This window comes from Jatropha curcas, chromosome 7, assembly GCF_041381405.1.
Source record: "Jatropha curcas cultivar XTBG-Jc1 chromosome 7, XTBG_Jcur_1.0, whole genome shotgun sequence".
Lineage (NCBI taxonomy): Eukaryota > Viridiplantae > Streptophyta > Magnoliopsida > Malpighiales > Euphorbiaceae > Jatropha > Jatropha curcas.
In genome coordinates this window covers 27376495-27392813 of record NC_143157.1, presented here as the reverse complement: position 1 = coordinate 27392813, position 16319 = coordinate 27376495, and the positions used below count along the sequence as shown (strand labels likewise).

General features: G+C 29.9%; 2 protein-coding genes across 2 annotated transcripts; both read left to right on the top strand.

Annotated features, from left to right (window-relative positions):
- The first annotated feature begins 660 nt into the window (after positions 1-660).
- On the top strand, positions 661-2179 carry SUP (C2H2 and C2HC zinc fingers superfamily protein). Its single transcript, XM_089724169.1, has one exon. The coding sequence runs from the start codon at positions 1250-1252 to the stop codon at positions 1889-1891; it is 642 nt and encodes a 213-aa protein (XP_089580295.1). The 5' UTR covers positions 661-1249; the 3' UTR covers positions 1892-2179.
- A 4916-nt stretch (positions 2180-7095) lies between these two features.
- LOC105632225 (zinc finger protein 10) lies at positions 7096-7813 on the top strand. The gene has a single exon (XM_012214547.4). It carries the CDS (start codon positions 7223-7225, stop codon positions 7811-7813), a length of 591 nt encoding a protein of 196 aa, XP_012069937.1. The 5' UTR covers positions 7096-7222.
- Positions 7814-16319: the final 8506 nt, after the last annotated feature.

The following is a 16319-nucleotide window of genomic DNA, read 5'->3' as shown; positions in this document are numbered from 1 at the left end:
AACATTTACACTGCAAGGGCCCAAATTGCATAATATTGGTTGGCTTCCCTTGCACCTGAATTTAATGCCAATGCTTCACTTCTAATTATAAAATTAGGCTAATTAATTTGGTTTAATAGACGAATTAAGCACATTTTATTGAATGTCATTTGGAATTAATTAGTTTGAGTTTAGATTGAAAGTGAAATGCATGCATCTTATAATTATAAGAATCAATAAGAAGAGACACATTTGGGAAAATGCTAAAAACTATATTATTTTAAGTTGTATCAATTAGTGAAATAGATTGAATATGGGATTACACTATATGTAATCAATTGATAGTTGAGAGTACATATGTTTGAGATAGCAAAACTTTTATAAGAAAATTGCCAAAATTTGAGAAATTTTAATAAGTTGTACCATGGAGATTAATATTATGTCAAAGTTTATATATATCTGTTTCATAAGTATTTTTTTGTATCGATCCAACCTCTAATTTTATCTGTTGTTTTTACCCATTTGAATATGAGACTAATTTTATCCGTTGTTAAGTAGTAGTTCTTCAAACCATGCCCAAATTATTTAAAAATGAAGCAATTCAAGCACATGTGAGCTTGATTTAGTGGCAAGAAAAGATTAGTTGAAAATAAAGTCATAAAATGATAACCGATAGTAAGTAGACAAGTGAATAAGCTGAGTGTGGACATCTGCTCACTATCAGTGGAGTTTTGTTTACAAATAAAATTGTTGTAAGAGAAGCATGAGATAGTGCTTGGAAACAATTCAAAGGGGAAGTGAAAATATATGCACTAGAGTCTGCTAGTTTTGGCAAAAAAGCATGGCTGGCAGCGCCGAGGTTCTACTTTTAGTAAGTAGTGACTAAAACATATGGGGGCATTTGATGGGTTAGCCTCCAATGGCATTTTCACCTATTCTCTTTCAGATTTTGATGGCCTTTTTTTTTTTTTTTTTTCTAATTTTCCTGCAACTTCATAATAATTTGTAAGTACTCTGATCTCTTTAAAACCCCAAACTCTTTATCATCATCACCTCACACTTCTGCCTCTGGTCAGTTTTCTTTCTTTCAGTCTTTTCTCTCTCTCAACTTTTTAAAAATGTATTTTCCTTGTTTATTTATTTTTTAAATTATCTGCTTTCTTTATAAATTGATTTAACTTGTGCTTAGACTATATATTTTCTTGTCTTTTTTCTATATATTTATTTTATCTTGCTAGGTTTAATTTGCTGAACCAGAAAAAATTATTCAATGGAGAAGAACAGTTTGAGTAATAGCTTGAAAGACCATAGTATTGGCAGTAAAGGAAGCAGCAACAACAACAACAAGCTAAAATTCTCATGGAGCTATAATAGCCAGAACGGTGGAGACGATTATCTTGGTGGGTTTTCATGGCCGCCAAGATCTTACACATGTAGCTTCTGCAAAAGGGAATTCAGATCTGCTCAAGCCCTTGGAGGTCACATGAATGTTCATAGAAGAGACAGAGCTAGGTTAAGACAGTCACCTCCAAAGGAGACTACTCAATGTCCTAATGTTCTCAACCTTAACGTTAACCCTAACCCTAACCCTAGTTTATCTTCTTCTCCATTTACTTCTACGTTATCTTCCATGGCTACTCCTCCTCTTTCCGCATTATCCTCTCCAACTTTCGCTTCTTCTAGTGAAATTAAGAAATGGGGTATTAATGATTTTCCATTTCATGATCCATTAACTCCCAACAGTTCAGATTTAACAAAATCAGAAACTGGAAAATCTTTCTTAAACGGTGAAGAATTTGATGGATGCAAGCTGTTGAAGAAAGCTGAGATTCTGAGGTTAGATTTGGAAATCGGTCTCGTTAGCGAATCGAAAGAGGATTTGGATTTGGAACTTCGATTGGGTTACTCTTAGAAGAAGTTTAACACGTACGTATATGACATATGTATCTAAAGTTGCACCAGTTATATTTATCTTTACTAGTTGAGTTTAATGTTGAAGATGCATATACATATATTTCAAAACCAAAGTTGTTCGTCGTTTTATCCTTTGTTGGACAGGATATTTAATTTCGACTATATTTGGTAAGAAAATTTCTGTTTGTCTAGATTTATTGTCAGTCTCTTAGATTTGGACACAGAAAAGCTTCTGGTTTAACAACTTAATTATTATGCTGTTTTTTTTTTCTATAAAATATTATGGAGAAATTATTAAGCTCTTGTCTTCTATTTTTAAATATTGATATCTCTTTATATTTTTAATTTCTTGGGTTAATTTATATTGATTTAGAGGCAGGAGAGATTTCATCCAAGGAACGAAATTTTCTTTCTTTTCTTTTAATTGATGATTGTTATTTTAATTAATTTCTATATTCTTTTTTGCAATTTGTCCATTGCTCTAGTTAAGTTCCTGGTAGGTTAACTGTAACTTAACAACATAAAAACACTACAATTGGTTTAATAGAAAAAAAAAAAAAAGTAAAACCTTTCTTTATATGCATATATTGAACAAGATCATGTCTCAACCTACGTAAGAGGTAGTGAGGTAGATAAGCATAAGTAAAATAACAACCTAAAGGGTCTTGATTTCGACTTTCTAGGCCTTGCAAAAGCAGCCTAACTTTAACATATATAAGAGAGAGATATGACTAGCTCTAGCAACTTGCTGCTCAGTTACCAACATATTGATCTTTAATTGCAGATTGACAATATATATATACACACAAAAGTTTACTTTGGTCTGCATTTTCTTGATTTGGAGCTGTATTTTAATTCTTTGAATTAGTACTTGAAATATATACACCGGTAATTGATTAAAGAGGTGCATGTTGAATAGGATATGTTCAAGAAAGCACCAATGTTTTGTTTGGATCACTGAAACTCAAAGCATGCACATATAGAAGACTTATAACCTGACTTTTTGGGAAGTCTTTTACCACAAATTCAGCTAATAATTTTATGTACATATATAAACATATATGTATGCATTATTTCAATCATGATGGCCTATAATTATTGGAACCAAGTTCCAACACCTACACTTCATAAGTGAAAACTGTAGAAAGCCATGATGCCTTTTTTTTTAACCCTGAGAAATTATATAGTTAACAAAGTAATGGAATTTTTTTTGACACAAAAAACTCATTGCTCTGTATAAAGAGAGTCATCCATGATATGCATGCGGTCTTCTCTTATATTGATTTTTTAAAAAAATATTATGACATAAAAAACTTTGATCTTTTAATTATAGAGAAAAATAATAACTAATCAATGAGCAATATATTTCTTATCGCTCGCCAAATTCAGACATATTTTACCACTTGAGCTACTCTTTATGAATAATCATAAGTAATCTACTTTAACATTGTTGATATGAACGAATTGCTTGACATTGATTACAATGTTTATAGAAAAATAATAAAAATAAAAACCCATCAGTCAGAAGTGAATATGATGATTCTACATGTTCACAAAAATAAGGTGAGAGAGGGAGAGATTTGATAAATCAAAAGTTGCATAATTATAGAAGCTATTGAGAGTGAGTACAATAATGAAAAGGAAACGTTACATGATCAGAAATATATATGTAAGATAAGAAATCTTTTTTTTTTTTTTTTAAAAAAAAAAAAGAAAATTATGAATCATAAACTATCATGGGCGGGCTGAATTAATTACAAGTTGATATATATAGTAGCAGCTAGCTACTAATACTATAGCCATGATATGATATTATAGTGATAGGTGAGTTTTGTTTGTTATTTGGGAGAGAGTCTTTGGATGCTTTCCCCAAAATCTGATGGTTTGCATGTTCCCGACAATGTCTGGTTGTCAAATGGTATGATGGCTTTTCCTTAAAAGGAATGTGAGGTTTTGGTCTTTTCAAACCATTTCAGACAACTGAGAGACCAAAACTCTTTCCTTATATGGTACTTAGTCAAGCCTAACTCTTGCATACTTACACTACCCTCCCAACATATATGCATGTCCTTTGCATATACAGTACTTACCTCATGCGTTATGGGTATCCCTGTTCTTCATATTTAAGGCACTTCTCTCTTCTCAACCTACAATAATTCTAAATTCCATGCATCTCTCTCTCTCTATATATATATGTATTCCTCGAAACTCAATCTTAATTTGCAAAGTTTATAAATTTTCAACATATCTACCCTATACAAATTGTTATTATGTAATTAGCAAAAAAGGGTTCAAGAACGAAATGAAGAGTTTGGAGTGGGAGATGTGATTAAGTGGTGGCAGAAAATTGAAAAATGAAGAGAATCGAATCGAAGAAGAGCAGCAGATTGCTTAAAAGTGATGCAAACATGTACAATCAATGTACAAACTCTAGCTCAGTTAAGTCAGACACTGAAATGTGATTCAGTATAATCCTCAACATGGAATAAGGACCCCACTACCTACGTCATCTTCTTATCATTACTATCTCTACAATACAAACGTCTTTCAAGATTCTGACTTTACCTAAGCCAAAATCAAAATAACTTTAAAAAAGAAAAAAAAAAGAATTTTTGCTCACTCATAAATTCTTGGTATCGTATAGAATCTGCGCTACGTATTTGCCTCACTATTATATTTTTAAGTATATCAACTTCTTTAATTGATAGTATAGGAGGTAAATGAAAAGTAGTATAATTGGGAAGGGTCCCCACACGTGGATGGTGAAAACAGAGAGAAAAAGAGCAGAGACAAATTTGAATAGAGGCAACTATTAAGTGCTTATTTTAGTGAAAGTGAAGAGATCGAAAGGAATGGCATAAAGTATTAGCCCTGCTCGCCTCACATCACCATCCAAACCCAACTATTAACTGCTTATCTCACTCTTTTCCTCCTCCATTTCTCTCTCTATGATCACCCTGGTTAGACGTATACATGCATGCCGGTCTTGTCTATCATTAAGAACCCTAACTCAAAATACAGAGTTAGCTACGTGTGTATATATATAACTCAGAAATTGTTGAAAGACAATTAATTTTAATTAGTTTCACTTAACTAAAGCTTATTTGTATTAATTATTGGATTCTATAGGTGACAAGAGTTGCAAGTAATGATTAATAAACCATAAGTATGATGATTAGGTCCGTAAATGATTGCTGAATAAAAGGACCCAACGGTATCCTTAAAATGGAGGCAGTCGGAAAAATTTTCTACTCTGTAATTTCCATTATTTATTCCTAGCTTACTTGTATTCTTCCAAGAAATTTTTTCTTTTAAAATACATAATAAATAAGAGAATAAAGAATTCATTCATAATTTTATTCAAACGAAGAAATTTTTCGTTTTGGGCTTGGTTATGATCGGGGGAGTACACGTGGCCGACTAGTAATGGGAAACGTTCATTTCAACTTGAAGTGAAAAACATGAATGTAAAAGAAGCCCACATTAGTAGGCCCATTTAGGATAATCTAGAGTATAGTGGCGCACTACTTCTATATATATATTGATGGCAATGATAGCAAAGTTTTATTCATAATTATATCATTATTATTACTCTCTTTGTTATTAAACTTTTCATCCATATTTAAAAAAAAAAAAAAATCGTAATCTCATTTTTTGAATTATAAATAAATAATTTTTATTAAAAATCTAAGAAAAGTTCTATAATCTTACTATTGAATTTCTAACTCATTCTTAAATAAATAAATAAATTAATTAGATTTTCAGAAAATCATTGATGGATTAGAACGAAGATGTATGCAATCATGGGTTTATTATATATTTAAAAATTATAAAATGCAAGTACCAAATAAACTAGGAATTAACTGTAAAAAGAGTTTGTTTTAGCATTTGGCATTTATATAGGATAAGATTGGTAGGAGATACATTCAAGATTAAATTGGTCCAACTCAATATAATAATTAACAATTTTTCCAGATGGATTTTGTTGGACAAACTGAAAATACATAACGAGGATTCTTCCGTCAGGTCAAAGAGCTTTCAAGGTTATTAATATATTTTAACTGGTTCCCAATTAAGAAAAATGAACTGGCTGGCATTATACATTTTACAGCACTAACGTTGTTTTGTCGTTTGACGCCCTTCTTCTATTTGTCCAACATTTATATTGTTTGTCTCTGTAATTACAACTTACAACACTAATTATCAAACAAACATGAAAGGGTCAAAGCTTAATGGCTACTGTATCAACGCGTTATTTGTTTTTGCCGTCTAATTAATTTCATTCCAAAGGAAAACCATAAACCTGATCAAAATTTAGTCTCGATATTATATAAGTTGGTCCAATAATACCATTGACCAACAATAAAAATAAATAAATAAATAAATAAACCTAATAATTTCTCATCTTTTGTAATTATATAATATATAACCATTTCTAGTGACTGGCAATTACAGCCCACCATGCCTAAATCAAAATGAAATTTCCATACAATAAAGAATTATTGTTTTCAATACCTACAATTTGCTACTGTCCATTAACATCGTCACTATCTCCCTCTTCATTGCTTAAGATTTGCATCCCATGCTCACATTACAATATACTAAAAATGGACATATATGATGTAATGTAAAGAAAGGTTTCAGACCTGTAATTGTAAATATTACATTGTGATCAAAATTTAAATCAAGACTATATAAGAAATATATTATTTTCCTAGTTCATATACGCCATTAGTAGCTAATTGTAAATTATATAATTAAGAAATAGCATAGAGAAAGTTCCAAATATTGAGACAGAATTACAAAACAACAATACATAGACCTAGATAAATGCATGAAAGCTGTATAGGGTTTTTTTACTTAATATTTTCGGATTAGGTTTGTTAGTATAGAAAAGTCTGATGATTTGAGTTTAGTTGCCTAAAAATGTTAAGTTTTTTCTGGTTTATATTAATAAAATAAATTAATTTGCTGATAAAAAAAAATAAATGCATGAAAGCTACATGAGCTCAAATCCCTAATTAACTAAATCGGAGAGTGCTGTATAATTAAAATTTGTTAAGTAATATATAAATATGTAGATGAATTAATCACAGAGCCGACCAAGGGGAAGAGTCCTATAGCAAAAGCCAAAAAAAGTCTCTACAAGTACAAATACAATGAGAATGCCAATGTCTTCTACTTGTCTCTTTTTCACTAACATCCACAGTTTCTTCTCTATATAGACTTCTTTGTCTTTCTCTTTCCTTTCCCTCCCTCTGATCTTGACCTTAACTAACCTGAAATTGTGAAAAGTTGATCACAAGAACACATTTTTTCTTTTCTCAATATGGGATCAGGAAAACAAGGAAGCTCAGAAAGTTCAAGCGACGAAAATAATAAGGATCAACAAGAAGAACAAGTCAAAGAAACTACTATAAGTAGCTCTAAACGGTCTTATGAGTGTACTTTTTGCAGGAGAGGATTCACTAACGCACAAGCTCTGGGAGGGCATATGAACATACATAGAAAAGATCGAGCCAAGACGAAGCAAGTCTCAGGTTCTAATTCAATTTCAAGCAAAATAAATGAAGAAGACATAAACCCTAATCATGTCAGATCGATTTCAAGTGAACCCATCAACCATTGTCCTGTTATAGAGGCACAGAAAAATTATCATCCTATGTATTTTCAGGCTTCTAGAGGTTCGTCTTCTATCCCTATGGACGCACATGGTTATTATCATGCAAGTGATTTTCTTGTTTCTAAAAATCAGTCTTTAAGCCTGAATGATGAACAACTTTGGGGTGCAAATTTGAGCTTGCAAATTGGTTCTAATAATTTAGAAGAGAATAATGAAACTATCAGTAAAGAAGTTTCAAAAGAAGATGAAGTGGATTTGGAGCTTCGACTTGGTCATGATCACTGGTCTGATAGCTAGATCATTGTCACCTGTCTTTACCCATTTAACCTAAGTGCAAATATACCAAGAAAATATATATTGCGGACAAGAAGGGGTTTAATTTATTGGTACTATTTGATAGAGGCAAAATGATTTCAAGAACTTTGTTTGTGTATATTCTCTTTTATGTGGGCTTTTATATATGGAGGTCACAGATCTCTGTGAAGAAACATAAGGAATGGAGCTAAAAGAATGACTACTGCAAATCTTTGAAGATCAATCGGCAAGTGAAGTCTTACATATTCTATTTATTTTCATGAGTTATATTAAGTACATATATTCATAATATATTTTTATGGAGTGTTTTAATTAAGTACAAAGTGAATTGATTAATTACAGACTTCTACATTATATTGATCATTTTTGGTTTTCTATACATTACAGTATTGTCTTCAATTCAAACTTAATTAAGCTTTTTTTTTTTTTGGTTTTTATTTAAGGATGTTTCTTCTTCATTTTGAAAATTAAAACTTTCTTAAATTATCCTAGTTTCCCTTGGCTAATTAACATGATTAAATTTATGATTTCGGTCCCCCTTGCTTTTGTTAATGTTTACATGTATCTGAAATTGAATCTTATCTGGTTATCGTTTTGCTTCTAAGATTAACTTAGGAAGTATCATTCATAGCTTGAACAAGAAGGGTTGAGAAAATTATAATATTGAAAGTATATACATTTCAATCTTCACATTTTTCACAGTGACACAAAACGGCAGATTCTATATAGAATCAGGAATATGCATGCCCATGTCTTTGCTTTCCAATATTCATTAATTTCTCAAATTTTTATGTTTTTTTACATTTATTCTTGATTTTTAAATAATACATATATTCGGTTTGATTATGTAGTCATTAGTACTTCAGTTGTCAGTAGTTAAGAAGAACATAATATAACTTAGACATACAAGTTTCATGAGTTAATTTTACACAGATGTTTCATTATTATGAATAGTTTTCCTTTTATGTATGACCTAGATCTGTAGAACTAAGTTTTGTGAGAATTGATAGTAGTGCCTTAAAGCTATGATAAGGGAATAAGAGCATCTCCAATGCAACTATGGATTATGGCTGATGTGTTTAATAAATAGAAATTGTGGATGGTGATGTGGCTGAATATATATTTGTAAATGTTAAATTTTAAAAATGGTTCTCCAATGCATGGAGAAAAATCAGTTTCAGGGCAAGAAAAAGTTGAAGTACAAATAAAGAAGAAGGCATAGAGGAAAATAAAAAAATAAGAAAAAAAATAAATAAATAGGAAAAAAAGAACAAAAAAGCTGAGTCACGTTGTCTAACAGATCATCTGAAAATGGAAAGCGTGATAGACAATGTCTCTTCTTCTTTTTGACACATCAGACTCACGGACTAAACAGACAATAGCGTTGAAGAATATTTTTATTTTTAACTTTCAATTTTTCAGACATGGTAAATAAATTAACGCACTCAACAGTTGCATTAAAGATGCCCTAAATTTGGTAGTATAACATTAAATCTCTATGGCCAACCATTTTATCGATGTTGCTGATTAATAAGTACACACTAATTAAACACTAATGTCATGCAAAATGTTAGTAATGTAAATAAAGGAACTTCTATAGGCTGATTGGGAGACTAGCTGTAGTATTCATTTTAAAATGGAAAACAATGTATAAAACAAGTTGCAACTTTGAAACATTTTACTCCTCTTATTAACTTAATCAAACTACATCTAATTGATCGTGCTAATTTAAAAGATTATAAAATGACGGGTTCTTGAAATATTACAATGTTCCTTGAATTTAGAAACTTTTAAGGCGATTTTAGATATATCAAAGTAAATCATGTCTGCAATGCAATTTTACAGTTGATCACTTTGTTAGTTTGGCTGATTTTATTTCGATAGGAGCTCGAAGTTTTGGATGATCCACTTGTAAGGCTTGATCTATGACATTCAGGGACGGAGGGAGGGGAGACTGGGGGACCTCAAACTCAAAAAAATTTTGAAAATTTTATCTATAAATAGTCTAAATAAATAATTTTTTTTTATGTGCCCTTCTTAATTTTGAACTTTTTTTTTTTAACCCCCTAGTTTTGGAGTCTCGCTCCGCTCCTAATGATATTAGTGGGGTTTCATGCCCCCAGAAACTATGTATAGTTACTTTAGTGCTTAGCTCTTTCTCTTTTGTTGCAAAAAAATATATATACACTCTTTGAATTTGGGCGGACGAGACGTCATGTCGTTCGGAAAAATCTTGAATGATAACCCGTCTTCTTAATAATGGGCTTGGGCTGATCTTTTTGAGGTTGAATCCGCCCAACTTAGCAAAACGTGACTAGTGTTGAGGGGGCTGCCTCCCAAAAAGGAAAATCTTGCAAAAAAATTACATTTTTTGTCCCTAAAAAGTATATAAAATTATATTTCAACCCAACAATTTTAAATTTTAAGTTTTCACCCCCCGAACTTCATTTTCTAGGTCGTCCTAACTATGTTATGGTCATATTTTTCCATAAATTGATTTTGGTAATGGTAGCTATATCATATGATTCTCAAAATCTGCAAGTCCTCTTTTGGGTTGATGCTGTTAGCTTTCAAGAGAGAATCATCTACAGGCTACAGGGTAGAGCAGTGACCAAAATACATGTGACCACGTGATAAATTTTACTATAATGAAGCATTAATTAAAGAACATTTATCAAATAAAGGTCAACCACATTTCCCAGATTCAGGATGTAATAATCAACTTATTATGAAAAGGTTTCAGGATACAGATGCTCCTATAAACAGCAATAGGAGCAGTATTTTAACGATTAAATATAAAATTTTTATTTATAAAATCAACTAATTTTGAGTTTATTTCTGAATATTTTAATGTTGCAACTATCGTTAACAGAAAAAATAGCCCAAAATCAAGTAATTAAGATTAATAATAAAGAAGTGGGTGGCGTGTTGGTAGATTTATAGCAAAACAAATGAAAAGCCACCACAAACACATGCCCAATTGTTTGGGTTCCCATATAAAACCTCTCACTTTACTGTTACTATTTCTTTTGGAATCTGATTTATATTTCGCTTCATACACGAATGGAGACTATTCTTTTGTAAATAAAATAATCCTTTTCTCGAAAGTTTTTTTAACTGTGATTAAGCCTGAGCTGAATTATAAGACTGTCTCTGATAATAAATCCAAATAACAGTGATTTATAAAAAAATAAAAAAAAATCCTTCCCTCGCTGCGCTTTGGGATTTGTGTCTCAAGTTGGTGCTTTTACAAGCCAATTCAATTTTTATTAACCAAAGTGCAACCTCCCTCGTTAACTAAGTTGGTTTTTATATTTTATTGATTATGGTTCAATTTCTAAGAGTAATAATTAGAAAACAATTCATTAGTGTACAGATTAAATGGTAGAGAATTTAAATTTCATAATATACAAACAAATTGAAATTATTTTAAAAAGTTAAAAAAATATACTTATTTCAATTCATATTTACTTACTATTTAGAATGAAATAATTGTTGATGTGTGTGGGTAATCCCACATTGGATAAACACATATTAACTAAATGACGTATAATAAGAAGGATGAACCAATTAAAATAACTTAAATCATTTTATGTTAAAGGTCAATTCAGTTCATTATGAGCCAAAATATTAATATATTTTTAATTATTAATAATAAATGAATTTGATTAATTTGGTGGCCACTCAGAGAGAGAGAGAGAGATCGGATAAGTACACATTAACTAAATCCAATCCTTTATTTAGCTAAAAAAGGAGCAACAAACATTACTAAATAAAAAGAGTGGAGATGATGCAAAGTTTCCCTTGAAGGGAAGGGATATGACCTTGTATGCTTTTGACACATGGGGTGTATTCATATATAGATGTTATATACAGTTAGGGCATGTGCCCTTGTACAGAGGACCCCTCCACCACTTTTCTACAGAAGGGCACATGGATTGAATCTAGGATTGGCAATCTCTTGACTTTTGAAACCCCATTTATGCTTTGTGTCTCCCTTTGCTTAAACCACTTTTGCCATCTCCATACTTATTTCAGTGACTTGGATGCAGAAATTCCAAGCATCCCACTTCCCTCTTTAAATTAAATGCCAGATCAGTATTTCTACATTCAACTATCAATAAAGCCATCATAATTATGGATATATAAATATATATACTTGGAATATTAAAAGAACCATAACATATGGCTAATTCACTGCTTTTTTTTTCTTTTTTACCAATAAAACATAAAATCTCCGAGTAATAATAAACTTTTTTTGAAAGTAAATAATTTTATTAATAAAACAAAAACAAATTAACATAAAGATTCAAACCTAATAATTACTAATTGTTACCTACTAATAATAAATACACTTTTTCCAATCATTAAAAAAAAATTACTAACAACTCTTTGTGAGCTACTGTATTGTTTGGTTTTGGGTCGAGTCATTGTATGTGCCCGGCCCAATTTTACTATTCCCAAGGAGGATGGAAAAAAAAAAAATACAGACATAAGTGTCTCTTTTAGAAGACAAAAGGAAGTCTCCATTCTCAAATTTCCTTTCTGGCCTATTACAATTTTATTAATCATCTTAAAATAGACGCGAAAGGTGTTGGGCAAGACCCCTCCTATAGGATATGGAAAACTGTCATATCTGAAAATGCATAATAATAATAATAATAATAATAAAAAGAATGTTGAGCTTGAGAAAATAAATAAAAATCTTAATTACCTGTTAAAAATCTATGAATCTCTTATACGAGTTAATTACTTACTACTAATATAAAGAAATTTTTTCAATTATTAAAAAAATTGGACACTATTATATTGCAAGAAATAAAATCAACATCTAAAAACTAAATGCTTTCCAAAATGAAAACATGACAAAAAAAAAATTAACTAAAAAAAAAAAAAAATCAAACATTCACATAAGATGAAAATCATATTATGTACTCTACACAAGATGTAAAAAGATATTATTTGATATTTATTTGGGAAAAGAACAATCAAATTTAAGAATAAAAATATAAACAAAATATAAATTGGACTTGAGACTTGTTATATATAGATATAAATCTGAAATTTATTTATAAAAATAAATTAAATTAAATTAAGAAGAGGGAGGGCTATAACAATTCACAAAATAGAGAAGAAGGCAACAAGAAAAGGAGAGAATGAGAGAGCAATTATTATTTATTAAATTTTATTAAAACTATAATTAAGTGTTAACTAGTCTTCTGCTTGTATAGTGCACGAGTTATGTAATTTTTTATTTTTTTAATCGATTTTAATGGATAATTTTTTAGAAAATTATAACAATAATTGAACTTAAATCTATTGTCAGATTACATATACACTTATTATTAGGATATGCGTTCGTATGCAATTTATTTATATATTTTGAATAGATAATAAAAGAAATTCTCCATTAAAATTCTAAAGTAACAAAGTAAACTATTTATGAGCACAATAAATTATTATAATTATTTATTTTTTTTCTTTTGAAATCTCCGTATATTCGATTGAAATGCTTATTAATCAACTAAGGAAGTTCACTGCTCAGTTATATTTGAAACACTTGCAATTATAAAATAGTAGCAAAAGAAAAAAATATTGATATTTATATAAAAAAAAAAACTAATATACCATTAATTATGTCTTTCTTAGAAAAACGTAATGCCTGCCCACAGGATTATATCATATGATGGGAATTGATGCTTGAAACAAGTGTGATTAAACATTTGGGAGCTGCGTGCATTGTACTTGACCTTAATTCAATTAATTCTAGTCATTAATTATTTATCTTCATACAGAATTTGATGTTCATGAACCTTCTTTTCTTAACTTTATCAACAAAGCAATATTAAAATATCTTCTTAACAGTTTCTGGTACTCCTTATCTTTCATTTCCGTCCACAAATAATCCTCTACCACTAGTTACTGAAAAGAAAGCTTTTTTTGGTTTTATATAGGAAAAAAGATAAGATTTTTCTTACTCCATGATTTTCAAATTTAATTTAACTTATTACTACCAACTATTTAATCACATTAATAGAATTTTCTTCAAATAAATTAATTTTTGAAAACATATTTATTCAATTTCTAAGTACTATATAGTTAAATATAATATGTATTTTCATGTGATTTAAGTACTAAACTTTTGGAAATAAAAATTCAAGACATCGGTATCAAATACATTTAAAAAAAAAAAAAATTTATTGAAGAAAAGTAGGGAACAAAGTACTATTTAGCAATATAATTAAAGTTTGACTAGGCCAGACAAACAACACCTAAAAAAGAGAAACTCTGAGGTTGCTATATTGGCATTAGCATGTTCAATGGGTGACAAAAGTTGATTTCTAAGAGAGAATAATAGAGGACGTGACAAGCCAATTAGGTGAAGTTAATTGGAAATAATTAAGTCAAAAGGTGTTTAATTTTAAAGCAGGTTATAATTAATCTTGTTGATACTAAAAGAGGGTCCCAATACTCTCTAAACCTTACAATTGTTTTTGACAAATGGAGCTTCTTCAACCAGGTGCTTGCCTCTGTCCTCTAGATTCATGACCAAATTAACATATTTTCAAACTAATCATCCTTGTACGTTTGAAACTTGATTCTTAATTTTCTAAATTATAGAAAAAAACTTAATTCAGATTTATTTTTTTGTTTCCCATTACTTATATTTAGAAGGGGTGATGGTTGTCAAAATACTTTGTCCATGCAAAATGGAGATATTGGTTTATTTAATGGTTCAAATTCGACATAAACAAAAAATGTATTATCTTTTCATTCCTTTATATTTTGCTATATAAAGAAGGACAAAGACAAAATTAGCTAATAATGGAATTTTCTCCTCCCATAAAAGTACAATACGATGGCTTCAAAAGTGTTATGATTTAAGATCCAATGCCATGATCTTAGTCAAAAACTATAGGTAGAATTGCTATTCCAATCCCCAGTTTTGAAAGTGAATATAATGGGATCATACCCAATTAAAATTAATTAGCTAACTAAAAATATTACTTATTGAGAGTAATAAAGTATTTTTCACTAGTAGATTCATAGATCAGAGTCTAATTTTTATCCGCTGTAGAATTAGTTTGAAAAAACACTGCTAGCTAGTGATTAGAAAATGCAAAGTTCAGTTTAAATTATAAATTTCCAATAATAAACATTTGCATGTCCCATTATCAAAGTCCAAAAGCAGGTCATTTCGTTCTCAGAAATGAACATGCATGTGCATGTTTGTCCCTCCCGACCTCCATCCACTCTAAATGGCCAAACCCTGCATCTTCTTTCTTTCTGACTCACTTAATTATAATCAACTTAATTAATTCTATCTTATGCCTTGTTATATATTAATAGCGTATGTTAATCAGACTTCATCTCTTTTTACCACAAGTAAAGTAAAATCCAATTTTGGTTAACACTTGTTCTTGGTATCTTTCAAAGAATGCTATGATATCGATATATCAAGTGAAAGTGAGTTTGCAGATATGGATTTAATCTAGCAGTAAATATATATACAGATTTATCAAAATCCATATTTTGTACATATCTCTCTCAATGTTCAATGTCATTTTCCTACAAGCAATCTGGGTTTCTGTACAGTTATTTCCGTTAGTTTTGGTAAAAAGTTATTCGCAGTTTCAACAAAGAAAAAGGAAAAAAAAAAAAAAAGAAAGAAGCTAAGCTAATTTTCTTGGGGAAGAAATGTCAAACAAGAAATACACAGAGACATAATCATCTGTTGCGTGTTACTTTTTCAAATTAAGCTATTTGGCATATATATAACGTTTAGGAGTCCTAAATATATTTGGAAATTCTAATTTGGAGGCTCTAATCCTATTTACATTTAGAAAGAAGAGATTTTTATTATTCATAAGAGACTGAATAACTTTCTAAAGCTAACTTTTTTTCTTTTATGAAAAAGAAAATTTCTTATTCATAAAATAATTAAATAATATAACTATCAAAAAATAAAATATAAAATTTTAGAAACCATAAATTTTATTTTCCAATCGACCTGATGATCTTATTTTGTTAATAAAACAACTAAAAAACTAATTTTACTACTAATAAACTTGATAAAAATGGTACTATTAATTGAATAATTAATTAATTTCGAAACCATATTCAAAACTAATCAATCATAGTAGTAAGTAATTAAGTGCACGCAAAACAAGGTATGTCTTGAATGATATTTATTGGCACACGGATTTCAATTAATTGCCAAACTTTAATTTTGGATTTAGGTGGGAGGATTGTTGTTAAGAGGTAATTCTATCACTTTCACATAATTTCCGTGAAAGGATTACTTATTGCTATGCTTGGCTTGTATTCATACCTTTGCATTTTTCCTAGTTTTGGTAGGAAAAATGGAAAAGTCCTTTCCTACTTTCATTTCTACGTAATTGTCACAATCACATACATCCCTTATCCCCTTCCTTCCTTCCTTCCTTCCTTCCTTCCTTGGTGCTGTCCAATTTGGACTTACATGGGA